The 25,246-nt window shown below is 57.1% G+C and overlaps 9 protein-coding genes across 9 annotated transcripts; 6 read left to right on the forward strand and 3 right to left on the reverse strand.

Annotated features, from left to right (window-relative positions):
* Nucleotides 1-83: 83 nt before the first annotated feature.
* EX895_005478 (uncharacterized protein) lies at nucleotides 84-4,085 on the reverse strand (the record flags this gene model as incomplete). Its single annotated transcript, XM_029886070.1, has 1 exon — nucleotides 84-4,085. One exon carries the CDS (start codon nucleotides 4,083-4,085, stop codon nucleotides 84-86), a length of 4,002 nt encoding a protein of 1,333 aa, XP_029737301.1.
* An 885-nt stretch (nucleotides 4,086-4,970) lies between these two features.
* EX895_005479 (uncharacterized protein) lies at nucleotides 4,971-6,320 on the forward strand (the record flags this gene model as incomplete). Its single annotated transcript, XM_029886071.1, has 1 exon — nucleotides 4,971-6,320. The coding sequence occupies one exon, from the start codon at nucleotides 4,971-4,973 to the stop codon at nucleotides 6,318-6,320; it is 1,350 nt and encodes a 449-aa protein (XP_029737302.1).
* Nucleotides 6,321-6,442: 122 nt separating this feature from the next.
* EX895_005480 (uncharacterized protein) lies at nucleotides 6,443-9,715 on the reverse strand (the record flags this gene model as incomplete). Its single annotated transcript, XM_029886072.1, has 1 exon — nucleotides 6,443-9,715. The coding sequence occupies one exon, from the start codon at nucleotides 9,713-9,715 to the stop codon at nucleotides 6,443-6,445; it is 3,273 nt and encodes a 1,090-aa protein (XP_029737303.1).
* A 304-nt stretch (nucleotides 9,716-10,019) lies between these two features.
* On the forward strand, nucleotides 10,020-10,823 carry EX895_005481 (uncharacterized protein; the record flags this gene model as incomplete). Its single annotated transcript, XM_029886073.1, has 3 exons — nucleotides 10,020-10,208; nucleotides 10,291-10,368; nucleotides 10,440-10,823. 3 exons carry the CDS (start codon nucleotides 10,020-10,022, stop codon nucleotides 10,821-10,823), a joined length of 651 nt encoding a protein of 216 aa, XP_029737304.1.
* A 226-nt stretch (nucleotides 10,824-11,049) lies between these two features.
* EX895_005482 (uncharacterized protein) lies at nucleotides 11,050-14,982 on the reverse strand (the record flags this gene model as incomplete). The annotated part of the gene is made up of 1 exon (XM_029886074.1): nucleotides 11,050-14,982. One exon carries the CDS (start codon nucleotides 14,980-14,982, stop codon nucleotides 11,050-11,052), a length of 3,933 nt encoding a protein of 1,310 aa, XP_029737305.1.
* A 1,277-nt stretch (nucleotides 14,983-16,259) lies between these two features.
* EX895_005483 (uncharacterized protein) lies at nucleotides 16,260-17,134 on the forward strand (the record flags this gene model as incomplete). Its single annotated transcript, XM_029886075.1, has 2 exons — nucleotides 16,260-16,328; nucleotides 16,421-17,134. 2 exons carry the CDS (start codon nucleotides 16,260-16,262, stop codon nucleotides 17,132-17,134), a joined length of 783 nt encoding a protein of 260 aa, XP_029737306.1.
* Nucleotides 17,135-17,255: 121 nt separating this feature from the next.
* Nucleotides 17,256-18,560, forward strand: EX895_005484 (uncharacterized protein; the record flags this gene model as incomplete). Its single annotated transcript, XM_029886076.1, has 1 exon — nucleotides 17,256-18,560. One exon carries the CDS (start codon nucleotides 17,256-17,258, stop codon nucleotides 18,558-18,560), a length of 1,305 nt encoding a protein of 434 aa, XP_029737307.1.
* Nucleotides 18,561-18,870: 310 nt separating this feature from the next.
* EX895_005485 (uncharacterized protein) lies at nucleotides 18,871-19,566 on the forward strand (the record flags this gene model as incomplete). Its single annotated transcript, XM_029886077.1, has 3 exons — nucleotides 18,871-18,961; nucleotides 19,045-19,406; nucleotides 19,489-19,566. The coding sequence occupies 3 exons, from the start codon at nucleotides 18,871-18,873 to the stop codon at nucleotides 19,564-19,566; spliced, it is 531 nt and encodes a 176-aa protein (XP_029737308.1).
* A 937-nt stretch (nucleotides 19,567-20,503) lies between these two features.
* EX895_005486 (uncharacterized protein) lies at nucleotides 20,504-23,800 on the forward strand (the record flags this gene model as incomplete). Its single annotated transcript, XM_029886078.1, has 1 exon — nucleotides 20,504-23,800. One exon carries the CDS (start codon nucleotides 20,504-20,506, stop codon nucleotides 23,798-23,800), a length of 3,297 nt encoding a protein of 1,098 aa, XP_029737309.1.
* Nucleotides 23,801-25,246: the final 1,446 nt, after the last annotated feature.

The following is a 25,246-nucleotide window of genomic DNA, read 5'->3' on the forward strand; positions in this document are numbered from 1 at the left end:
AGGGAATGTTCAGGTCCTTTTGTAGGACAATTGGATATGATCTATTCAGAGTACACAAGCGATATTGATGTGACGGGCCTAGTCTAGTCGTCTGCAGGCTCTGGCTCGCCCTTGAAGTAGTTGCGGTAGATGACGACCGACTGGCCTTTGCTCAGCTTCGGCGAGCTTCCCGTTGGCACCTTGTTGCCCATCCTGTCGAGCTCGTAATGGATCGGCTTGAGTGCTGGCCTTGACTCACAAGGTCGAGTGCCGTACTGCGCACCTTTGCCGACAAAAAGCGGGCGGTACCAGCGCACACTCTTGCGGCCATCTTTAGCAGCGTAGGTGGACGTAGCCGAACTCTTGCTGGGGGTGGAGTAAGGCGAAAGGTCGCCTTTGCCTTGGCGATGGCTGCTCAAGTCGTCAATGATGGTACATGCCTCCGGTTCATGGTCGTGACGTTCAGGGCTAGGCGGACGCTCGTACGGACGCTGCACCTTGGTGATCTTGTACCTCGCCAGAGTCTTTTCGTTTTGCTTCTTGTTGACTGTGTCGGCCAGCTTGAGCTGATCCGCCAGAGACAGCGGTACATCGATTTTGCGCGCGGCGATGATGTCGTTGAGGCTGAGCGCACGTCCTCGTGACGGTGGAACTCGTGTCGCCGATGGAGCGAGAGGTCGCGAGGCCGAGCGTGTGGATCGCAGAGGCCTCCCCGTGGTCGTTGCAGCTGGAGCAGTCGATCCATTGGCGCTGTAAGTCCCACTAGTTGCAGCAACGTCGACAGCCTCAGCATGCTTCGCTGCCAATGCCTCGACGGCAGAAGGGACGGTGCCAAGACCTGAGATAAGAGTTTGAGCAGGCTCGGCAGTGTTTGCAGGAGGTGATCCTCGCGCAGTGCCGTTTTCGCTGAGAGGAAGCTCCTCAACATCCGAGCTCGCTGTTACACTAGCGCTCGAGCTACCTTTGGGCGTGCGATTCCGCGCCTTCTCTTGCATGGCCAGACATCGCAGTCGCTGCTGTTCCGGATCTCGGACCACTGGTGGAGCAGAACGTGCCGATGACGGCGGTCGAGCAGGAGGTGCGCGAACCACTGGGCTCGAGGAGCGCGCTGAGTCTCCATCCGAGGTTGCACCCACCCCCGCAGTTGTCTTGATTTTGTGGGACTGATCCGTAGACTCCGGCTGAGCCTTTGCAATCGCCTCTCGAGCAGTGCTGTGAAGGGCCGATGCGGAGGGTTGTCGTCGCAGATCAGAGGCGACCGAGCTTGCGATTGGTTGTTCCGCTTGGATAACCGCCTGATAGCTCGTTGTAGGCGCCTCGGTATCCGCAGTCGCCGCGACGGTCTCTGGTGAACATTCGTCAGCTTGTGGTCCGTCATCTTGTGACAAGGTCAACGCCTCTGACGCGAGTGACACCTCTGCAGAGTTGACGCTTGTACTGGCTGGTGTGGCAATGGTCTGAGGCCGTGATGTTGCAGTGGCAGCCGGTTCGCGCTCAGCACTCTGCTGGCCAGGTGCGAGTCTGGCGATCGCCATCGGTACGGGTCTGGACACAGGCCTCGTCACGTTTGTCGATGTGCCCACGGTCGCGGGCCGTGGAAGACGAGAACCGGGACCAGAAGCAGGCGTTGAGGAGCTTGTCGGTTGTGCAGACCTTGGTCGGGGAAGCCCGCTGAGGGACCTCGCCTGTTTGGACGGTGAGTTGGGCCTGACTCCAAAAGCAGCCGAGGCTGGACGTTGAAGACGTGAGGCCTTGGATGCTACCGACGACCCTTGCGAAGCGGATACGGACCTCGCTGCGGACTGGGTGGTCGCAGTGTTCAGGGCAGTCGAAGCGGGTTGGACGAAGGATACCCCGCGCGCTAAAGCGGCAGGGGGCAGACTTGTGCTCTGACCGCCAATCCTGCTAGAACCATTGCTAACCATTCGCGCTCCTTTGGAAGCGACGCTAGCCACCCTCATAGCAGCCGTCACCGGTACCTCCCCTGGCCTGGAGCTGGAGGAAGTCTGTCTGACGGCGGCCGAGGGTTGGACGGGTACGCGACGAGCTGGGATCCTCTCCTGCTTGATACCAAAGTCGTTAGTCCTAGCCGAACTATTTGCGTACGCCCTGCGTGGCGAATAGGATAATTTCTCCGGTGAGACTTTGACGCCAAAGTCGGCTTCGTGCTGATGTATCGGGACACGCCGGGCTGTCTGTCTGAAGATAGGGCCAGGGGTCTCTGGTTTGGCCTCGGTTGCCGTCGGCAGTGGCGTGGCAAGCAGCGTGGTCGCTTGCTCTGCGCTTTGACGCTGAGGCGAATGCAAAGGCTGAGGCGCAGCAAGATGATCTACTTCGTAACGAATCTTTGAGGGCGTTGACGAGCGAGCTGCCGACAAGTTCGCACTGCTAGCCGGACACAACTTGCTGGCAGTTTCGAGCAGCTCGGAGTCTGCAAACCTGACAGACGGGGTTCCGGGCGTCGGTGCAGCTTTTGGGGGTGAGGCGTGGCTGACCATGCTGTGAGCCTCAACCGTCTGCTCCGTGGTAGCAGCATGCCTTGCGGGACTTGGTCCCTGCATGCTCCTGTACGAAGATCGAGAAGGGGATCGGAGCTTGGAAGCTGTAGCAGGTTCCAAAGCTGGAAGCTCGAAGAGGCCGGTTGAGATGAAGGGCGAGGGGAGCACCGATTGATGAGTCAGTTGCATCAAAGGAGCCTTGTTGGTTGGAGTCTCCGGCGCCCTGTTGTTGAGCGTGGAGAGGTTCTGCAAGCAAGCAAAACGGGAGAGACCGGTGCTGGGCGGAACAAGCGAAGCGACAGCAGGCTGCTGGAAAGGAGTGGAAAGCTGATGGGGTATTGGTTGCTGCATGGCGAGAGTCTGCTGAAAGGGCGTCGACAGACCAAAGGTAGGACCGGCTGTGCCGATCTTTGTTGGAGAGGTCGAAAGCTGTAGGGCTTTGAGCGATAATCTTGGCGAGCGTCGAGGCGAGCGCATGGGAGAGTGAACATCCTTGTTATGAGCCATCGTTGCGTCGATGAGGGTCTCGACCGATCGAATGGGGCTCTGGTTACGATGGGGAGACTCTGACCACTGTTTAGATGGACTGCGTTTTGCGGGAGAATCCTTGGCAGAACTGGCCTCAGCTGCCATGAATGGCTTGATCTGTGACCTTTCCCTGTTCGCAATATCCTCTTGCGGGATGTTGGGCGGCGCGGCTTGTTGCTCGGCATCTTCTTGTTCATTTCGGCGTGGAGAGTTCGGAACCAAGGAGACCTCATTATATTCCGTAGTGGATTTCGAACGGGCAGCGGGGCCAAAAGCCTCAGCCAAGCATAGGCCTGGAGTGCCCGGTGCACCTTCAGGCTGGGATTGCCCCGAGGGCATGGCGAGAGTAGCCGGTGAGGAGCATCGTGTGCTGCCGCGGCTCTTAGTAGGAGAAGCGGTACTAGCCGGAGATCGTGTGGGCGAGGAAAGCAGAAGCTTGGTGGAGCGGGAGGGCGTGGGTGTAGGTTTGGACCACGACCAGCCGTAGGCGTTCTGGACGTCAATGAGCATGGTGTCGTCCGGGTTGAAGCTGATCGGGCGCCTTCTGGCAAGGTCGAGGCTGTCCTTGTGCTTGAGCCGCTTTTCTAGCACGCGCTGCTCATAGTGAACGCGCTTCTTCTTTTCGGCAGACGAAGGTTTACCGAAGAAGACAAGCACAGAGTCGTCTGACTCGTCTGAGGACGACGCCATCTCATCGTTGTGCGATTGAAGTGCGCGACGCAACGGTGAGCGACTTTTCAGCGGAGAGCTCCGAGAGCGCAGAGGAGAGGAATGGAGTGGTGAGCTGCTTGTGAGCGGCGAGCTGAGTCGCGGACTGCTAAGTTTGTCGCTGTCGGAAGAGCCGATGTCGAGGACCTTTGCAGACGTGGATGGCTGACTGGACGCAGCAATCCTGATGTTCTCCTTGTTGAGCGCCTGACTAGGTGAAGCAAGAGAAGCACCAGAAAGTCGCAAGCTTCTGCGCAGGCGGCGTTTTGATGGAGTTGATGGTGAAGCCTGCACCTCGACTGTGTCAAAACCAGATGGTACTGCACCAAGTGTGCTGCGGGCTGGTGAAGGCGTGGGAGCGACAACTTGCATCGTGGTGTATCTTCGGACGGACACCGTCAAAGTCTCCCTTATTGGTGTTTTGCGATATGGCTAGAACAAGATGCAGGCATCGAGCAACGTGGTGGTGGAAGGAAACCTTCACGATCCGTGCACTGACTGAGCTGATCGTGTCGAGCTTGAAGGTTTCGAGGCCGTGTCGAATAGAGCAAAGGCGAGCTGAGGTGAAGGTGAACCTTGAGCTTTGAGTGTGGGCTGTAATGCAAGTCAGCCGACCTGTACTCAAGAGCAGCAGCAGCAGCAGCAAATGCGAAACGGAGCCGAGAAAGAGCAACGCTAAAACGGAACAGCCGAAGAGAGCTTGGTCCAACGAAGACTGCTCACTTGTACACGACTTCCCCCGCCGTCCGCATCAGCATCATCTTCGAACCTAGACAGCTGTGTCTTGTGTTGCTACAGAGTTTTGAACGCAATGCAAGCTGTTCAAAATATTCGCTCTCTGAACCCTTTATCGAGCGCGCTTCTGAGAGTCGCCGCCAAAGTCTCGCGTGTAATCGTCACGTGCCACACCCTGTTTCGATTTTTTGTCCTATCCCGATCCATGGCCGATTTGGCAGGGCTTCCTCCACCCTGGGCAGCAGCTCGTTTCTTTTCGCTTCTGCTCCCATTTTGTGCGTTCGAAGATGCGACTTGGAATCACTGAGCTGCTTGCTGCACCAAGCGTTCACATGACAAGCCCAGGCTGTCTCAGCACCGTGGGAATCAGCTGCACTCGACTGCGAGTGCCTCTGCGATTCTGACCCCGCATTGGTTCAGAGCAAGGCGCTCCGCTCCTCTCCTCCAACCACCATCTGCATCGCTTTCGATACAGATTGCGCCCAACACCATGCGCGCCTCGCTCCATCCACACGACGCGGCATGAAGGCTCCTCGACATTTGCTGCATCAGGCTTTCAGGCCAGCCCTGTCTGCGCTTTCTCTTGGAGCTCCTTCGCGACTCGTGCATGGTGCCGTGCTTGAGAGCATCATCCACGTCCAAATCAACACATTGCAATTATCTTTGTTCCATCCATCATGGCTAGCACACCACTCGTCGGCCGAAGCGCCCGTTGCAGCGCTCGTATCAAAGGCGGCTCGAATCGGCAACCATCACTCGCTGCTCTTGTCACAGTCGCCCAACGATGGAGACTCATCCAATACCCCTCGCGAGCATGGAACGGGCATCTCTGACCACGAGTATCAGACCAGAGTTGGCAAGGCGTGCCGTGTCATCGTCGACAGTCTCCCTGACTTTATGCACAAGGGCGTCGTAGATCTCAAGGACCTTGAGCCTGAGTGTGCATCGTCATCCTCTCGTGAACACTCTGGCTGGAGTGCAAAGAAGCTGCTTCCAAGTCTGTCACCCTTCCTAGGGCAGAGTTTGCTTCGAAGATCCGCATGGGGATACAAGGGCAAAGCCAAGTCAGAGGACGCCGTTGCCGCAATAGAGTTCGACAGCCTCTACCATCCTTCCATCGCTTTCGAGTTTCGGCCTCCTGTCCCCCATCTCGGCCTAGGCAAGTCGGACGATGGCAACGCCGGCGCATCCGCTTCCAAAGGGATTGGCAAGCTTTTGAATGCGTCTGAGAATCCGAACCAAACGTCCTTGGACGTTCTCGATGAGCACTCGCGCGGCGGGCCCACAATCTACTTCAACGGCCGAACCTTGTATGTAGCCAGCTCGCACCTGCTCCGCCATGCTCTCTCGGCGCTCTTCCACGACACGTCGCTCCATCTCGAATCAGCCCGTTTCGAGGGCCGCTCCACGGCGGGTAGCGCGTGGCCTGGCATCAGCCCCTACATCCGTCACAGCACGCCTAATCGCACCAGATCCGACATTGCGACTTCTCCGGTTCGACAGTGGCACGACAAGCTCGTCGTGCGGTTGCGATTCGAGGGGATCTCGCGTGTCACATCCCATCCGCATACCTATACCGTCATCTTCAAGTACGAGTTTGATCGAAACACGGGGATGATCGCTCGTCATGTCGTCGACAACGTTCAGCCGGTTCCGGGGAGCAAAGTTTGGGCCGGGCTCACAAACGCTTGGGGCACGCTGAGCCCTTGTGGTGCTACTGGAGGCGGTCCGGCTGGCGCGGTGGAGGCTCGCCTGCTTGTTCGACGTCCAAGGCTACCGCTGCAAGGTAAGCCAGACGAGCAAAGTCGACGCCAACAGACCAAGGCGTCTCGGACGACTTTTGTGAGGTCGATAATGACTGCAAGCTGGTAGCCTCTCTCGAGAACACGGACTAGTCCATAGAGCAGGTTTGTGCCGGAGAAGAAGATGCGTTGCAGACTATGCTAGATGCTAGAAACAAGAACATGCTGAGAATAAAGGCAAACAAAGAAGGCTTAGTCGAGATCCATGCTGGTGCCATGGCGTCGAGCTTGAGCTTGCGCATGCTGCTGCTGCTGCTGCTGCTGCTGCCCCTGTGCTCCCGAGATCGAAGCCAGCCCCGGCTGCACGTGCGCGTTCCACATGGCGTCGGGCATCACGTTCAATTGCTCGTGCGACCCAGCGCCGGTCGTAATCGCCACGATACTGCCAAAGATGTCGCGCAGCTTCAACTCGTCGAGGCAAGGGTAGGCATGCTCGTCGCTCATGCCGCGAATCACCAGGCGGAGACACGACTGGCCCGCGATCGGCAGCAGCCGCGGTCGCATGCTTCGAGGAGCCTCTTGGAATGCCGACGTGGTGCCCATGTCGAACAGCAAGCTGATGAGAGCGCGCTCGGTCAGCGGCTCCTCCTGCGCGGCGACCGAGGCGCGAGTGATGCGCGGGCCTGCAAGCTTGGCGGCTTTTTGCTGATCGCTTGGTTGACCTTGCGCCGTTGCCTGATTCTTGGACTCCCAAGCTACGTAGGTCATGTAGCGCGCAGCGTGCATCTCGTCGACATCGTTGGCATCCGCTGCTGCTGACTGAGTGAAAGCTTGGTCGAGACGACCCATGAACACGGGAATGATGCCGTCGATTCCGTGCTGGTCGTGATGCATCTGCAACGCCACGCCGCGCTTCCAGCAGTACCACAGGTATTCGGGCGTGATCTGCGAAATTGGCTCTGCAAGCACGTCAAAGTGCGTAAAGTGGGTCCATGCCTGCGGCACATCCCGGCTCGTCTCGGGGCTATAAGCACCACGGAGCAGGGCACGTTGAGAGATGCGCAGAGCGGCAGCGTGGACATCGCTGATGCGTTGGCGCAGCTGGTCACGATTGCGACCGTCAAGGTCCGCAAGGCCTGCCAGCATGTCATCCACGGGTACAGCCTCAGAGATGATCTCGACCAGCGAGTCGACGCGAGCTTGCGCCAAAGTGGCAAGTCGCCGGCGCTTGATGGCATCGCAAGCCGCCATCAAAGCGATGCGAGATGCGAGCTCGCCGTTGACACCTTTGTGCAGGGGGACGTCAGCGCCATGGAGGCACCGTTGGCAGAAACTTTCGAGGATCGCGCCGTAGGTGTTGGAGGCGAGCCGATCCGGCAACTTCACAAAGTGCCGCTCTTGTTCGGCAGACGGCAGCATCAGGAGCGAGGCGGCAACGGCGAGTACAGGCTCTGAGGGAGATCTGACGTACATGGAAGCATCGGCGGAGACGTGGGTGACGATGCGCATGTGGCGGTCGACTTGCTGGGCCATGAAGAGCTTTTGTTTTGCAAACATGGCAGAACGGGACGAGTGGGTGGGCACGAGGCTGAGCGCCAGTCGAGACGCCATGACGCTGTAACAGTGCATGGCATTGTTGACGTCGAAATGGTTGGAACAGAGTAGCTTCAAAATGGCGGTGGGCCAGAAGGAGCCAGGTTCGAGCGAGCTCCAGAGCGGCCTTCCGTAGGCGATCATGTGCTCGAACGAGAACGCCTGCTCCGCTCTGGTGAGGCTCTGCTGCTCGAGCAAAAGCATATCAAATCCAACGCCGACAAAGGTGGGTAGAGATGCGCTGCCCTTGGCCCGAATCGAGGTTTTGGCATCGATGTGCTCGACAAGCTGAGCGGCGCTACTGCTGGTGCTCATAAGAACGAGCCAGAAGGACAAGACCCTGTGTGTGGCTGTCATATCGCTGATCCAGTGCCAGGCGCGACGGAGGCTGTTGAGAGGATTGATGCCGTTGTTTTCTCCGCCGACATTCATCTCGACGCATTCGTCGAAAGCGATGATGACGGGAGATGCGTGCGCAGCAGTGGAACCATCGCCGCCATGGTGGAGGAGCGAGCGTATGTGATCAGAGACGCCCTTGACCTGTTGGTTGAGACGGAGGAGGGGACCGAGCAGATGACGCTCAAAGATCTGGGCGTCGGACACAGCGGCTGTGCGTACCGGATCAGTGAGTCCAAGCATTACTTCGGCGCGTTCTGTAACGTCTTTGAAGAGCTTGTCGCGCTCGTCGTTGCGACCCGTACTTGGATCGAAATGGTGAAGATGCAGAAGTGCCTGATGCTTTTGAGCATCGGTGGGAAGCAGTTCGAGCTTTAGTGCAAGCTCGAGGAACCAGGCGCCGAGGAAGCAAGCGACGTGGAGGTCACACAGCAACGGACGCGTGGATTGAGCCTTGCGGAAAAAGGGGACAACATTCTTGTCGGGGAAGGGAAAGCCAGCTTTGGCATTGCCATCCGCGTGGTCGGCAGAGCGAAAGCAGACATAGAGGAGAGGGGTAAGATGTCGGCATTCGAGCACCATGCGCGTCTTGCCTGTGCCGCTGGACTGGACAATGGGAGTGCCTCGAAAGTAAGGCTTGGCGACGTCAGCACCGAGGCTATCCAGCTCTCGATCGAGTTTCGAGATCAGTTCGATGAAGCGAGCGGGAGCGCGACCGCGATACTGACGATCAAACTGAGAAGCAAAGTGCCTGTTGAACGACAGGATTTCTGCCGACATCGTGGAGAACGATGTGGCGGCGGTGGACGCCCAGGATACTGCGAGGTGAACAAGCACGAGCGCAAGAGCGTTGTTGAACTGTTTTTGTTCATGATAAACCGAGATGCGCGATTCGAGCTGTGCATAGACGGTGGTGAGCAAAGCAACCAGACCTTCTTTGTCGGTTTCCTCGAGAAAACTGAATTCGGGGATGTAAGTGACGAGCTCTTTACGTTTCTTCAAGATACGCTTGATGAGAGAGCTTATCAACAAGTCTAGATCGTCGTCGTCGTCGTCGTCGTCATGCTCGCGGGAATGGACGATGCGAGTGTGGGTTTGGAGCATCTTGGACCAAATATCTATTTTAGAAGCGAGCACGTCCGCACATCGATTTGCCCTTTGAGCGCGCGGCGATTCCTCAAGAGGTGCGAGCATGGCATCGGCGGGAGGGGGAGGAGTGCGCGGATCCGCATTGGCTGCGGGTGGAGCAGCAGCGGCAGCCACCGTGGGGAGCGGACGCGCAAGTGGATACTGGTCGAGAGCAGCACCTGGGTGAAAGAGCGTGTCGAGATACCCGTGGAGTCGATGCAGAGGCCATTGGCTCGGTGGTAATCGAGTGAGACGATCATGAAGCAGACGGGAAATCAATTGATGCTCCGGTGCAAAAGCATGGGTTGGCTGCTGATCGAGGCCAAGCGCGGCATCTATTTGGTTGGCGATTTGGCGGACCGACTCGATATCTTGATCGTCCAAGGTCGATCTGGACGAGCTAGACATGATGAGAACACAACATCCGCGGTCGTGGTGGTCGTGGTGCCCAAGGGACGAGCGACAGCTAAATCGCGAGCGTGGTGAGAAGTGCAACATCCGATTGGGATCTAACAATGTACTAAATCACCTTGGGCCACACGCGCGTCTGACGCGCCAACTAGATAAATTCGAACTAAGCGGAGAGAGCAACACATGTACAACCCGACTGCAGGAACTCTCTCTGAAATGGAGCGTGTTGGTCTCGTCAATCACGATGTTTAGCACCACCACCATTCACCGCCGCGCGATTCTTTTTTCGATACAGTCTACAATGTTGATGTCAAAACAGTCGTCGTTTCCGCAACACCAGATGATGCAGCAGCAGCAGGGGCAGGGCCAGTTTGATGTGGCATACCCACAGCAACAACAACAACAACAACAACACATGCCGCAGCCGTCGCAGCATCTCATTTCGTCGCTGCAGCATTGCGTGTCTTCTACGGCGAGCTGTGTTCAGACTGTGAGTAGAAGTTGACAAGCAATGAGAGGGGAAAGGGGCGCTTGTCTTTACTGACGAGTTGCTTCGCTTGATGGTCGTACAGATGAAGGAGGCGAACGATACGCTCGAGTTTGCCATCCAAGACCATCCGCGCTTGATGACTGTGCTCAAATCACGCCGTGTAAGTCCACCTTGCGTCTTTCCCTCCTGTCGCACAGGTATTGATCCGCTCGCCCATCTATATGTATACAGCACTTTGACCTGGTCTCGCAACGGGACATCGAGATCGCACGCGAACACGTTGCCTCCGAGGTCCGCCCGCACATTGAGGAACTCTGTCGCCGAGCCTCCTCCCAGATCGCACGCCTAGACCGCCGTGCCGTGTCGCTGAAAAACAAGAACGAATCCCTCCAGCAGCGCATCACAAATCTCCGCTCCATCGACCTCCACCAATCCAAACTCAACCACACTGCACAGCTCGACGCGGAGACGGAACTGCACGATACCCAGGAGCAGCAGGCCTTGAAGCGACAGCTCGAACAACAGAATCAGAGACTCGCCCAGCTGAAGGCGAGGAAGGATGCCCTGCTCGCAACGGCTGACAAGCTCGAGTCCGAGACCCAGGCTCATATGTGATGCACCGTTCGGCCGATCAACGCCATGTTGCCTCTTTGACTGTATTTGTACCTTGTCCATCCGCTTCTTCGCTTTTGTATGAACGCCCCATCTCAAATTTCTTGATGCGACACACAGCTTGTCATCACACTCTCAGACACAGATGAACGTCACGCTGGCGCTGCAGCAAAGCACAAAAGAAAGTTCGCATTGAGCCGAAATAAGCCACATCAAGTGGTTCCGCCAATCAGAGCTCCACCTTGCCATTCTTCTTGCCCTCAGACTTACCCTTGACGTTCTGATTGACCGCCTTCAACCTCTTCTCCAACCTCTGGAACACCGCCTCGGCCTCAGCAACAAGCCTCTTGACCGACTCTGGATCATCGCCATCCGCATCCGCCCCCGCAGCTGGCCAGAAGCGATCTCCATTCTGCTGGTACAGCTTCTCCAGCACCTCGGCAACTGTCCTTGCGATCGCATCCGGCGTCGCATCGTTCCCACCGGGAGGAGTGATGTAGACGTTGGGAGCAAACACGCGCTCATACACTGGCGCACTTTTGCCACCCCGGGTGTCACCGCTGCTGTGACGGGGAGACAAGGGGCCGTAGTAGCCCTGGTCGCTGAAGTAGCCTCGATTGACTCCGCCGGCTTGCATGCGATCCAGATGCTCTACCACGTGCGCCGATGAGACCTGAGAAGCCGACGATCGCCGCCACGAGTAGATGTTGGAGAGAAGCAGCACTAAGATGATGAATCCAAACGTCAAGGTTTTGAAGCTGGCACCACCTTCGATACCGACCATTTCGAGGGCTCCGCCCAGCAGATCGCCAACCATCCCGAAGGCGTCCGTGATGGGACCTGTGATGCGATCGAGCAGCCCGCCCTGATCACCTTTGCCGACATCACTAGTAGCGCCAGCAGCTCCTGAACTGGACCTTTCGCGCTTCCTGCCGCTATTAGCGTCGCCAGCCGTAGCAGCACCCTTTCGGCTATTCGGTCCAGGCGTAGCAGCGCGCGCGATCTCCTCCACAGCGGCAGCATCGTCGCCCTCCTCCTTGAACTCGGACGTGTGCTCGGTCAGGTACTTGCGTACCGCCTCGTCGAGGTCCTTGTAATACTGCTTCTGTCCATCAAGCGAAGCCTTGTCGATGATGCTCTTGAGCATGCTTCTGCCCGACCACTCGACCTGGCACGTCACATAGACGTGCGAGACGTTGCCCGTTCCTTCCCACGTGATGCACGTCTTGGTCTTGACGCTGAAGCTCCCTCCGCTCGGCACGTCGGGTGTGCGTGTCGTAGTGAGCGTCACGACGTAATTGTCAAAGTCGACGTGCAGATTCTCATCTGTCAAGACGCACTTGGTCTGCTTGGGTCCAAAGCCGCCGGCAAGCGGCTTGATGTACGAGATGTTGCGAGAAAGCAGGTTACGGTTGTCGGCGCTGGGACTCCATTCCGAAATCTGCAGATCCATGAGCTTCTGGTCGTCGGTCCAGAACTCCTTCATGAAGGTGGAAGTGAAGAGCAGATTGTAGATCTTTTCCGGCACGGCAGGATAGGTGGTGTCGAGCACCACCGAACTGAAGTGCTCCTTCTTCTCTTCGCATGGACACGTCGTCTTGCGATGAGCTGCCCGCTTACCGCCAGGAGCCGGCGAGCGACTCTGCAGCGGCGTACCCGATCTAGCAGCGACAGCTGCCACAGCGGCAAGATTTTCATCGCGCACGCCTGTCTTGGTCCCCTTAAGCTTGCGTTTCAGCCTAGCGCGCTTCGAAGGCTTGGACTCACCGCCAGCTTTGCTTTGCTGCTCGCCCTCGCCTCCCTTGGGGTCGCCGGCCGCTGTACCTGCCGCGGTCAAAGAATCGCCGTCCTCTTCAATCTCGGAATACTCGTCCGAAAGATCTGCCTGATCTGCAGCCGCGATAGGCACGCCCGGATGCGAGAGCTTCCAGATGTTAACAACGAGGTCGTAGGTAGCATCGCGGGAGAGGAAGGAGGTGAAGTTGTGCTTGGTCTGCAGCGTCGCAATCTGGATGGCGTTGGGAATAACAAAGGCAGTCATGCGCTTTTCGATCGAGATGATCTCGGAAAAGGGAAGCACGACGTTCGTTACCCAGCCAAAGATGTTGGCCTTGAAGCAGAGATGGTTCTCAGAAACGTAGAGCCGACCCTGGATGAGGATCTCGCGCACCAGGGCGCAGCCGTAATCTTCAATCAGGTAGTCGTCCTCAGGCACCTGAGGGAAGAGCTGATGAAACTCGTAGTTGCGCTTGGAGCTGGCGACTGCGAAACCTGTGATCTGCGGACCCATGTCTTCGGGCCATGCCGTCTCGCCATCAATGTGGTCGCCTCCGCCACCAGCTCCACCTGCTTCTGGAGGTACCAGCCCTCCTCCACCGATAGGATGAACACCGTCCGGTGTGAGCATTGGCGAAATGATGGGCATGCCCGGTACTCCGCCGATCGACGAAAGAAGAGCAGCGGAAGCGGCACCGAATCCAGCCGCTGCGCCGAGGCCACTGACGGAGGAACGATCGCTTGTCACAGAGCCATCGTAGGAAGCGAAGCTGCTCGTGCTAGGATCTCGTTGAGGCCGATGCGGCAGAGACTGGTTGGCTTCGTGCTCTCTCTCGATGACGCTGCCGGTAGAAGGATCTCGATAGATGCCGCCTTGCAAGCCCGATACATGGCCAGCTGCGCCGTTGTCTCCTAGGACTGTGCTGCCTCTCTTTGCTTCTTTCTTCTTTTGATGCGATGCGGCCTCGGCTTCTGCGAGAGCAGAGTGGCTATGCTGCAGCACAGCAGCATGGCCGACACCCATGCCAGCGATGCCGCTCGCCGCCAACGCACCGGCAATACCAGCCGAGGGTCCAGTCTTCTTGCTCTTGCCCGCCTTGCTGATGGTGCTGCTGTCGCTGTTTTTGCGCAGTCGCGCAAAGGGTCCAGGAAAAGAACCATTGATGGATCCAGAATCGGACGGGCGGCGAGGACTGCCATCAGCGGCGCCAGGGACATCAGTGGGTCTGAGCAGCGCATTGCTAGACGCACTCTTGGCCATGCTTTGGGTAGTAGCACGCTGGGCCGAAGTGGAAGGCTCCATCAGGGTGCTCGCACGATGAGGAGGCCCACGTGAAGGATCAGCAGAATCGAAGCGCTGGAGGGGGGCATAAACGTTATCTTGGTTGTTGACCATCTCCTCGAGCGAGTCGGAACGCGGCATCTCCGCACGGATGGGTGCAGGTGTGACCAGGGTGGGCATGGTAGCAGAGGCAGTGAGGGTGGGCGTGGCTGTGGCTGCACCAGGTGAGGGTTTGCCGGGGCTCGTAGCGGTGGATGACCGGATAGAACCCAGACCACGGGAAGCAGCAAATGCGTCCTTTGCATCACTGTTAACGTGAGACGGTCCGCTGTCGAAGACATCGATGGAGAGGTTGCCGTCGCCGGGGCGGTCCGAGGGGAGCTGCCTGGATGTGACGGGTGTTGAATTGGTAGGATGCGGCTGCTGCGAGTTAGGGCTGTAATGGTTGTTATGCGAGTGATGGGAGTTGGAAAGATGGTCGTGATCGTCTTCAAAGACGCTGCCAGAGTCGTCGGCGTCGTGCTCGTTGAACTCTTGAGCGGTGGCCATCGCGCGCCTCATGAGCTCGTGGCGGTTGAGCGGTTCAGATTTGCCGTGACCGTCTTCGCTCTTTTCTACTTTAGAGCCGCGGCGCGAGGTCTTGCCATTGGTGGTTGCGAGGGACTGAGCGGGTTCGCTGCGCCACTGAGAGTGGCTCGAAGACGAAGCTCGTGTCATGAAGCGATGAGATTGGGATTGTGGTGCTACGCCTTTCGAATTGAGACGAATCGAGTCGGAGTTGGTGGAGTGAGATTCGTCTTGTTGGAGCGTAGAGACGTTGGCTACGGCGAGACTTTGCTGTTGGTGGCCGAGGTCGGTGACGTCGGTGACGTCGATGGCAGGCAATTTGATGGGAGCAGAAAAGGGCGATACTGGCACCGATCCGTTCCTGCTTGGGAAGGGGCCGCTGACGCTGTACGAATCGTCAGCTGCCAGGTGATCCAAATGCGAAGATGAAGCAGTTGATGTGGACTTGGCGCGCTTGTGATCCTTGGAGGATGGAGACTGGGAATTCGTCGAGCTGTCTTTGCTCGAGTTGCGAAAAATGTTCTTGAAGGACGACATGCGGAATCGCTTGCAAGGTGAGCAGGCTATTGCAGCACCGTGCCGTATCCAATGAGCCTGACAGCACTTGCAGAGCTGTGTTGTGAGTCGTGAGCTTAGCCGGCTCTGTGCAGGTGGTTGTGCTGAAGGAGGTAGTTTTGCAGGGCGGGAGGAAGCAGCGTGCGTGTGTCGTTCAAAAAGCGGACAAGCGTGGCGGTGGAATGTTGAATGAAGCAGTGGCAATGACAATGCCAAGGAGCATTGGGCAGCGATGAGCGTGAGGATGGTGATGGAAACAAGTCGGGCTGCAGTTCCAAACGAGCTCCAAGTCGAAGTCGAGTTCAAGGGACGGAGTGAGTGACCAGAGAAAAGTCGGCCGCTTCCTCGCCGAGAAGTCACAGCTGCAGCATGCAACTTGCTGAATTCCCACGCCGACATGAGCTTCAAAAGGGGTCTTCCGACAGCGCACGGTGACGCGATGCAGGTGGAAATCCAATGCCTTTTTTCCCTTGCTCAATCAGCAAAAATGTGATTAGCCGGTCCGCACTGTTGAAGCTCAGCGGGATTCGATGATCCATCGAATGTATGGGCTTGCTAGGAAACAAGACTTTGCGCTGTTGTGATGCTAGGTCAAGACAAGGCAAGGCGAGGTAAGGTAAGACAAAGCACAGCGCGGGAGTTGCTAACGCTGGCTGCACAGAGCAAGACACACAAACGTGGAGAAGCCGAATCAATCGTAGACGAATGAAAGTAAGCAACGAAGCCCTCTCGAAACACGAGCCACCTCGAGAAAGAGCTGGGTGCAGTAACGGGCTCAAGGCTTCATTTAAGCTCGGAGGGCATTCAGAACAATCCAGATGGCTGGTTTCTGGCTCCATGACCACGGCATCGCTTGGTCCATCGCTGGTGACGTTTTTCTGGCTCGGATGACCGCCGAAAAGATGGGGAAAAGCGCAATTTTTCGGGTTGCAGGGTACGGTACTTCTTGCCATCCGCATCTTTCGCACAACTTTCTCGCGTGCTGTTTCCCCTCGGGTATTGATGTGAAACCAGTGGCACAGCCTGGCTGCAGAGAGGAAAGACTGCAGCATGGCACCTCGTCATCATCTCGCGGGCGACACAAAAGTCGGATCGTCATTCTGCCTTATCAAGTGTGGCGGTGAATTCTTTTGCCCTGAAGCTAGCGCCCCTGATGAAGAGGCCCACGTCGAGGCCTGTTGGGGGTCGAGACGTTCCCACGCTTCTAGTACCGTCACCACCACCATCCGGCACATCTAAGAGCGTGGATTCCGAGCGTCATGCTCTTCGACTCGGATCCACTCGTCGTCTCGACACCTGACGCCTGCCTGCATAAATCCGACCTCAAGGTGAGTGTTCGACAACCATCTTCGCACTCGCTGCTTCGTCTGCGGGAGATTAACCATTTGGCGTTTTGTCTCCGCCACTACCCTATCCACAGACATTGAAGAAAGAAGAGTGGCTTGGCGACAATGTGCTTGCCTTTCACGCCGAGTGGTTGCAAGCACTAGCAGATGGATCGCCTCACAACGTTAAAATGTTCCCACCCGCTGTCGTAGAGGTGCTCTGCACGCTCGGTAGCGCCACTGCTCCCGACGCGGCATCGGTGGTGCCCAGACCGACCGAACGCTTCCTGCTGCTGCCCGTGAGCGACCGCTACAGCCCCTCGAGCCCATCACATGCCGCAGCGGGCAGCCACTGGAGCCTTTTGCTTGTCGATGCTGCCTCTGGGGCTGCGTTCCACCTCGACTCACTCGGCGATTGCAACCGCTCTGCTGCCAAAGCGGTCCATTCAAGCATCCTTCAGCTCGTTCAGCCACAACCCGGTCATCACGCCTCTCCGCCCGTACCGTTCAAGGTCGACTGCCTACAGCAACAGGAGAATGGCAGCGATTGCGGTATCTATGTCTTGCTCCTTTCCAGCCTTTTCCACCTCTGGCTCAACAAGCCACAATCGGCATCCTACGATCTTGCCGAAGTCGTCCAAGCGGCCTGCGCAGATGCGACACCTTCCAAAGTTGGCCACTTTCGCAAGGCGTACAAGGATTGGCTCAAGTCATGGGGCAAAGCGACGAACCACGAAGAGCACGTCGATCCAACCCAAAAGGTCAAAACCAACTTTCTCAATCTGTTCTCGGAAATCGGTGTGGAGTAGAAACAGATTTTTTGGCACATGAAAATAGAAAGTTGGTAACAATTCCGAGCATTGTGCTTTTCTCAAGCTCTCTGCTGCCTTTTCTCTCATCCACCATGAGACTTTGAACAATACGCTTATCATGGCCAAATCTGCTGATCCCGTACAGGCTGCACGCAAAGCAGCCATCAAGCGTGAGGCAAATCGCAACCGAGAGCGCAAACGGCAAGCACACGAGGCACGCGCTTTACGCCAAGACACGAGCCCGCTAGAACGTCAGATACAACGTCTCGAAGCCAGACAGGTAACGCTCGACCAAGAGGATCAAGAGGAACTGCAGCGCCTTCGGATGGAAGTGGCGGACGTCAAACGCATCAAGGAAGAATACATTCGCAAGCATCCAGATCAGCGCAACTTCGTTCGCGGATACGAAGAGCTTGCGAGCAGCTCCGCTACTGCCAAGGCGAGCCAAAGCAGCAACAACGATTCCACAGTTCAGCAGCTCGGATCTGCTTTCCAAAGCGATCAAAGTGCAGCAGCACAAGCCACCTCTAGGGATCCCAGATGGAGCATCTACTATGATAGGACCTTCAATCCGTATGGAGCGCCGCCCCCAGGCATGCCGTATCTGGAAAAGCCGCACGCTCAGCTTGTACAAGAAGGCCTCTTAGATGCAGCCAAGCCACCGCCGCTCCCCGAAGAGACGGTAGACCTTCACAGTTCGGGCTCGTATGATAGTAGCGACAACTCGAGCGTCGATGACGACCTCAAGGACATCATCATGCCTTCGGGCCCGCCACCTATCAGGCTATCCACTGGCACTGCTCACTCAACCCAGCAAAGTAGTCCAGCTCGAAGGCCATTCCCCGAAACAAGAGGAGGATACGCACAAAGCCAAGGAGGAAGAGGAAGAGGCTCTCACCGTCAAGGCGGGCGGCACGGTCCTGCGTCTGCTCAAGGTCGCAACGTTTGGCCGCCTCAAGGCCCTGCTGGCCTGCCTCCACAACCCCCCGCCGGACTACCCGCCAGACCTTCAGTACAAACCGCGACCTTCAACACCTCTCAACCCAGCTCGCTTAGGCCACCTGGACCACCACCGGCGGTGCCCGACGGCGTCGTCATCTCTGCAGAGCCCCAACTTCGAGACTTTAGGAAGGAATCCACCGCTTTCGTCCCAGCTGCGATTCGTAAGAAGCAGCAAGAAGAGAAAGCCAGGATGAAGCGAGGACTTCCGGGCCGCGTTGATGCTGCCCCACTCTCGAACAAAAACCCCGACTCGTCCTCGGCATCTTACAAGGACAAACCGGATCTGCTCAAGTCGCTGCAAGCCCATCTTCCATCGAAAGACGCGACAAGCCATGGTCGAAGCGGTGACAAGGTCGACAAAAGCAACAGTAGCAAAAAGGACTACGATCGGTTCCTTGATGAGATTGGTGATCTTCTGTAGCGGCGCAGTGTCTGTGTCTGTGCACTGTAAGAGCAGACCCACCATGCCCGGCCAATTTCATTTCGAGGCTGATACATGATGGGTGCATTCATGACCCATCTTCAGCAGCGACGCTTTTTCGGTCTGTTGCAGATGAAGGCTGCTGTGGGCAAAGACGAAGTTGAGGAGAGCAATGTTGCAGGATGTGGCCTATATAGCAACCGTGTGACCCGCAGAACTTGGAACGACCGCCTCTTACCCACCCTCGAAGCATCAATCTTTTAAAAGACAGTTTCTCGCGCACTATTGGCCACCTGCCGGTATCGTCAACATGAAGAGCTTCAGTGCGAGTCTCCTCCTGGTTGCCGCCGCTGCTAGTGTAGCATCGGCTATGCCTCGTTCGCGTGCAGTGTGTCCAAGAGGTAAGTTTCTCTCTTGGAAATCTGCTTGCGGATCGATCCCGCGCCGACTGCTCGCGCTGACCCTCCTGCTTTGAATGTCTCAGCTGTAGCGATCGAGTGCAAGGTAGACGGAGAGGAATCGCCAGAAGCAGCGCTGCGACAGGTGGACGAATGGGCCCTGGAATCGATGTACTGTGCCACTGGCTGCGATGCCGTGATCAATCACGACGTGCCGCACCCCTATGCGACCACGGTCCGGCCGATCTGCTCGGTGTACAAGGACGAAATCAAAATCGAATACAAGAAGTTCAAATCGAAGGATGGAAAGAAGAGACGTTCATCGCAATCCAGAAGGTCAGAAGCGGCTGGAGTCATGGCGAGGAGGGACATCGATGCCTATACGATTCAGAGCGCCACCTTCCAGTTCTGCTGTACCCATCCGAATGGCACCGACTTTACCGAAGTGGTAAGTCTCTTGATTTCAGCTGCACTTCTTTCGGCTCTCCGTGCTCGACAGATGCTGACCGCTCCATTCTCAATGTCCACAGGCAGCAACGTACATCGGCCTCGAATTATCGATCTGCAAGCCACTTGTACTACGTCCGTCTCTGCAGAGCGCTGCGTAATCCATTCGACCCGAAGCGATCCGTGGCGCTTCGATCCCATTCTACCACGTCTAAGATGGTACTAGCTGTGATCGCGATTTCATAGAGAAGAGACGCTTACGACGTCGGAGTCCGGTGCATATGCGTCAGACCGTGGTCACGGCCAGGCTGTCGGTGGAAAAACGCTCTTGCGACTCAAGGGGCCAAAGTAACAGCTCCAGGCGAGAAAGACGAAGAGAGGTAGTTTGAGAGGCCAGAAGGGAAGCTCAAAATTGAAACCCCAACACCCTGCTCTCGGCTCCACGTCTCAGGTTCGCTTGGGAGGTAATGGCGCGTCCATGGTGGCTTTTCTACTCTGGGGTTGAAATCGGAATCGATTTCCAACTTGCCAGGAGTGCGGGGGAGACAAGGACTGGACAAATGGCTAAGAGGCAGCAACGTGTCTTGTTGAATCTGGTTTGTGCGAGCTCTCCGCTCCTTTTTCTCTTCCCTTTTTTCTTTTTTTTTTGATTTTTTGGAGCGCCTTTTTTTTCTGTCCTTTGGCATGGCCCGAGCTGTATCCGACCAAAGTGTTGAGCTGACGGAACGCTGAGCGCCAGCCAATTTTTGAGTGAATCAGCGCTCAGCATAACACCTTCTTAGCGCACGAGGACTGATCGTCGTCCGTCTCCTCCTTTCCATCACGACCACCACCGCCATCACAAGCATAGCACCAATAAAGTTGCTATCGCCCGTAAACATCCAACCGTCGACACCTGTGCTTAGCGTCCACCCAACCTCGAGGCAGCATCAGGTTGAAAAGCTAGCTGTTGGTCCTCCTAGCGCTCTGCTCGGTGCGTGACGCCATATTCTTTCGACCGACGACAGTCCAGTCTTTCATTCTCATTCAGCTCCGGTTTCACATCCCTCTTTAAATTGAGGTGATCTAGGTCGACCACCCCTGTATCTCTACTCCTCAATGACCGGCACATCCGAACATACATCAGCATTGTCTCGAGATCCTGCTGCTGTCAATACGAGTTCATCCTCACCCTCGTCGGAACAGCATCCGCTTCACACTTCGCCCATTGCAGCTGCAAAATCATCGACTGCATCAGCATCGCCTTTGCCGACGATTGACACCGACCCTGCAAGGTTACCTAGCAACGATCCCCTCAAGCAGCATCTCAGCACAGCCGTAGCCGAAGCAAGGGCGGCCGAGGTCGGATCCAAGCAGAAAGAGTATCAGCGCAAAGCCAGCCATCTCTCCCTTGCAGCAAAGCCCGTTCCTTACGCTCGTCCCGGAGACTCTGCCAGCTTCCAGGCGGTGCTCACAGACTTTGAACGTCTGCTCCGTTCGCTTCCCATCCCCCTCCATCGCCTCGTGCCTACCATCGTCGCAAGAGTCATCTGCCGCGTCTTTCGTTCCCAAAACATCATGGCGTCCAACATCGCTTTCGACATTGCGCTATTCTTTTGGCGCATTATCATCAACCTCTTCTTCCGCGAGATCCGTCCACGCTCGGCATGGCGCATCCCACGCGAAGGGCCCGTCATCTTTGTGGCGGCGCCGCACCACAACCAATTTCTCGATCCGCTCCTCCTCGCTTCCGAGGTGCGTCGTGCCTCGGGACGTAGGGTCGCCTTCCTCATTGCAGAGAAGAGCATCAAGCGTCGCTTCGTTGGCGCCGCTGCCCGCATCATGCAGTCAATTCCCGTCGCCAGAGCCGCCGACTCAGCCAAACCAGGCAAAGGCTTCATCTCCCTCCATCCCACGGGCGATCTGCTCTTGCAAGGACACGGAACCGCCTTCAAGACGCAATTACATGCCAAAGGCCAGATCATGCTTCCGAAGGCCTGCGGAAATGCCACGGTCGAAGTCGTCGAGGTCATCAGTGATACCGAGGTCAGGATCAAGAAGGAGTTCAAAGATGCACGCGCGCTCGACATGCTGCGCGGCAAGACGCCGCAGCCCGAAACCTCGAAAGGAGACAAGAAGCAGTCCAAAACTCCAAGCTCGAGGGCGTTGGAGAAGGCCGCAAACGATGTGTCCGACGGCCAGGGTTGCAAGTACTCGTGTCTTCCTTTCGTCGACCAGACGCAGATGTATGCCAAGGTCTACGAGAAGCTCGCCGAGGGCGGTTGCCTCGGCATCTTCCCCGAGGGCGGTAGTCACGACCGAACCGATCTTTTACCCCTCAAAGCCGGCGTCGTCATCATGGCACTCGGTGCCATGTCGGCCAACCGCGATCTCAACGTGAGGATCGTGCCCGTCGGTCTCTCGTACTTCCATCCGCACAAGTTCCGTAGCCGTGCTGTCGTCGAGTTCGGCTCGCCCATCGATGTGCCTCGCGAACTTGTCGGCCTGTTCGACGAGGGTGGAGAGGGCAAGCGCAAAGCGGTCGGAGAGATGATGGGCATTGTCTACGACGGCCTCAAGGGCGTCACGCTACGCGCCCCCGACTTTGAGACGCTCATGGTCATCCAGGCCGGTCGACGTCTCTACCGTGCCCCTGGACAATCAGTCAGCTTGGGACAGACCGTCGAACTCAATCGCAAGTTTATCATGGGCTACCTCCAATTCAAGGACGAGCCACGCGTCGTCAAGCTACGGGAAGAGATCCTTCGGTACAACAAGAAGCTCCGCTACGCAGGTTTGCGCGACCACCAGGTGGAGCGAGCAACTCGGGCAGGCTGGCGCAGCCTCGGCCTGCTGGCATACCGCCTCGGCTTGCTCGGTCTGTGGGGTGGACTGGCGCTTCCGGGTGCCGTGCTCAACTCGCCCATCATCATTCTCGCCAAAATCATCAGTCACAAGAAGGCTAAGGAGGCGTTGGCAGCGTCGCAGGTCAAAGTGGCCGGACGCGACGTGCTCGCCACTTGGAAGGTGCTTGTCTCGCTTGGTGTTGCGCCCGTTCTGTATTCCTTCTACGCCGCTCTCGCTACCTACCTCGCTCACAAGTTGGAGCTCTCGCCGCGTACACGTCTCCTCATGCCCTTGTACACGCTCATCGTGCTGCCGACCATGTCGTATTCGGCGCTCAAATTTGCCGAGGTGGGTATCGACATTTACAAGTCGCTTCCGCCGCTCTTCATTTCGCTCATCCCGGGCAACCACAAGGTGATTGTTGACCTGCAGCAGACGCGAACCAAGATCAGCGCCGACATGCACGCGCTCATCGACGAGCTCGCGCCGCAGGTCTGGGAGGACTTTGCCGAGCACCGCATTTTGCCCAACGCTTCGGCGCCACCTCCTCGTCAACGTGAGGCGCTCGTCTGGAAGCAAAAGAAGTCGACGAGCGGGGCTACCAATGATGCTCTCAGTCACCCACTGCAGTGGATGGACGAGCGTCTGTTTGGCTGGGGGCGCCGCCGTCGCTCTTCGACACGCCGATCCATGACGACGGATGAGATCAAGACACTGCGGGCCTCAAGTCTTGCACGCGAAGCCGCACGTGGCGATGGCAATGCGATCGACGAAGAGGACGAAAAAGAGGAAGAGCGATCACAAGAGGGCGACGGTGAAGCATCGTGGGACGATGCCTCGGAGGGGTCGAGCTTCACCGAGAGTGGCGAGGAGGATGAAGGCGATTATGAGGCGGTATTCTCGATGCTGAACCCACAAACGCTAATGAACGGGTTGCGCGGTGGAACCAAGAGCCCCGGCACGCCTGGTTCGGGTGGTGGCCGACGCAGAAGCACCCATTCTCGCTCGCGAAGCGGAAGCCGCGGCAGCATTGGTGGTGGTGCCAGCGGTGAAACGTTTGCCGAGAAGCGAAACAGGAGCAACCAGGATCTGCGTGCGCTGTTGAGGGAGGGTGGCGCCATGTCACCTTCGACAACGCGAACAGCAGGCATCCTCGACGGCGACGGTGGCAAGGCATCGCAGTCGAGCAGCAGGACATCCGCGCTGCCCGCGAGTCTGGCGACCACGAGCATCAACGGCAATGGCAGTGGCAGCAGGACGACCGACGAGAATGGCGCCACCACTACGACCACAACGCGCAGGAACCGCACCCACTCGCTTTCCGAGAACGTGCATGTGGCCGAGCTCAAGAACGCAGGACCGGCTGCCAAGAGATTGCCGTTCACCGCGGCATCGCAGGCGTTTGAGATGCAGCACGAGGGCAACGCCAAGCAAGCAGGATTTCGCCCCAAGCTCGAGGAGATGAAGAGTGCCGAACATACGCCACCGGCAACGCCCAAGCACGAACCAAAGAAGGATCCGGCGGTTGGATCTCCGCTCAGTGGTGGAAATGCGAGCGAGCAGTCGTGAGTTGCTTCATTCACTTTGGGGGCAGTCTCTTATGTCTTTGTCTTTGTTCATGGGTCGAAATGGATTTGTCAACCGGTGTCTCATCGTGTGCGCTTGTTATTTGTGCGTGCGGGGAAGGGTGTCGAGAAGCTTATCGGGGAGATCGAATGTTGAATCTTAACAGCTTGTCGATGAGACCGAAGTGGTAGCGACGTCAAGGCAGGGCGTGCCAAGGGTGCATACCATGCGGAAGCAGCCTTGACGTGACATTACGTCGAGCTGCAGCGCGCTTTAGAAAGCCCAATTTGACTTGAATTCTTCGAGCCGGTTCATTTACGCCATTCTGCATTGCAGACGCGTTCTGCCAATCATGCTCGGTGAGCGAGAGAGCGAGAGAGCACCCCTTTTCCAACAAACAAGCTAGCTGCACGTGTGATCGTCGTCTTGCTCGCTTGCGCAAGTTTGAGACGGAACAACAGGCTTTGAGCGGTCTGGCTTTGCCCCGGGTGATGGCTTCCGAAAAGCCGCCAACCCGCCGCACACGCCGTCGCTTGCGCGAGCACAGTTTCAAGCTCAAAGAGAGCCAGATCCTCGTGTCGCTTACAGCGGCGGTACGATTCCGCACTGGTTCGCATAAAAACAACAGGCAACAGACAGGAGCAAAGAAGCCTGCGTCAATCTGGAGTACAAGGATCAACGGTGCATGCGTCTGTGATCTCTCGAAGTGCAAAATTTTGTTTGGCATGCATGGTGTGCTGTCTTTTGGAGGGCCGGACGGGTTTGCGATCTGCATCGTACAGCTGGTTGCTGCATGTGACCCTGATGGAGCGAGGTTTTAATTGGGGCCGTTTCGTGGTCACCCGGGACCGATTAGTCTTGAATTGGTGCCGTTTCGGGCACGAATTTTCCGTGAGGTCACCGCTGTCAAAGAAACTTCGGTTGAAAGCTGCATCGGGCAACGGCAACAGCAAAGGTGCGTGAGAGTTGGCTGACCTGATTCGCATCCTATTTGGGCGACATCGTCAAAAAGAGATATAGAGAAAGAGAGATAGAGAGGGCGGTAGAATGAAATGTGTGTCGAAGCAGCAGATAGTTGGCATCTACAAGGTTGCTCTTGATTGCTTTCCCAATTGCAAGGCGTGCGTTCAGGACAGTCGCTGGAACGCAGACAGAGGTGGCGACACTTCCTGACCAGCAAGCTGCGACACAACATTCACGTCTGTTGAAGCACCCTCACAGTCAATTGGAATCCTTTGTGCTCTTCAGCGTAACATGTGTTTAAGGGACACTTCGGCTGGGTGTTTTTCAACTCCGACTGTCGCGCTCACCGCCTTGTCGCGTTGTGAGCAAGTCTGTGCCAAGGAAGAGTGGGACACTGGTTTTGTAGTGTTGTCCGCCTGTCCTGTGCTGCATCGCCCTTTCGCTCTATAGCGCCTTTTCATGCCTCATTTGGACCTCCACGGCTGC

Source organism: Sporisorium graminicola, chromosome SGRAM_7 (genome assembly GCF_005498985.1).
Source record: "Sporisorium graminicola strain CBS 10092 chromosome SGRAM_7, whole genome shotgun sequence".
NCBI classification, from domain to species: Eukaryota; Fungi; Basidiomycota; class Ustilaginomycetes; order Ustilaginales; family Ustilaginaceae; genus Sporisorium; species Sporisorium graminicola.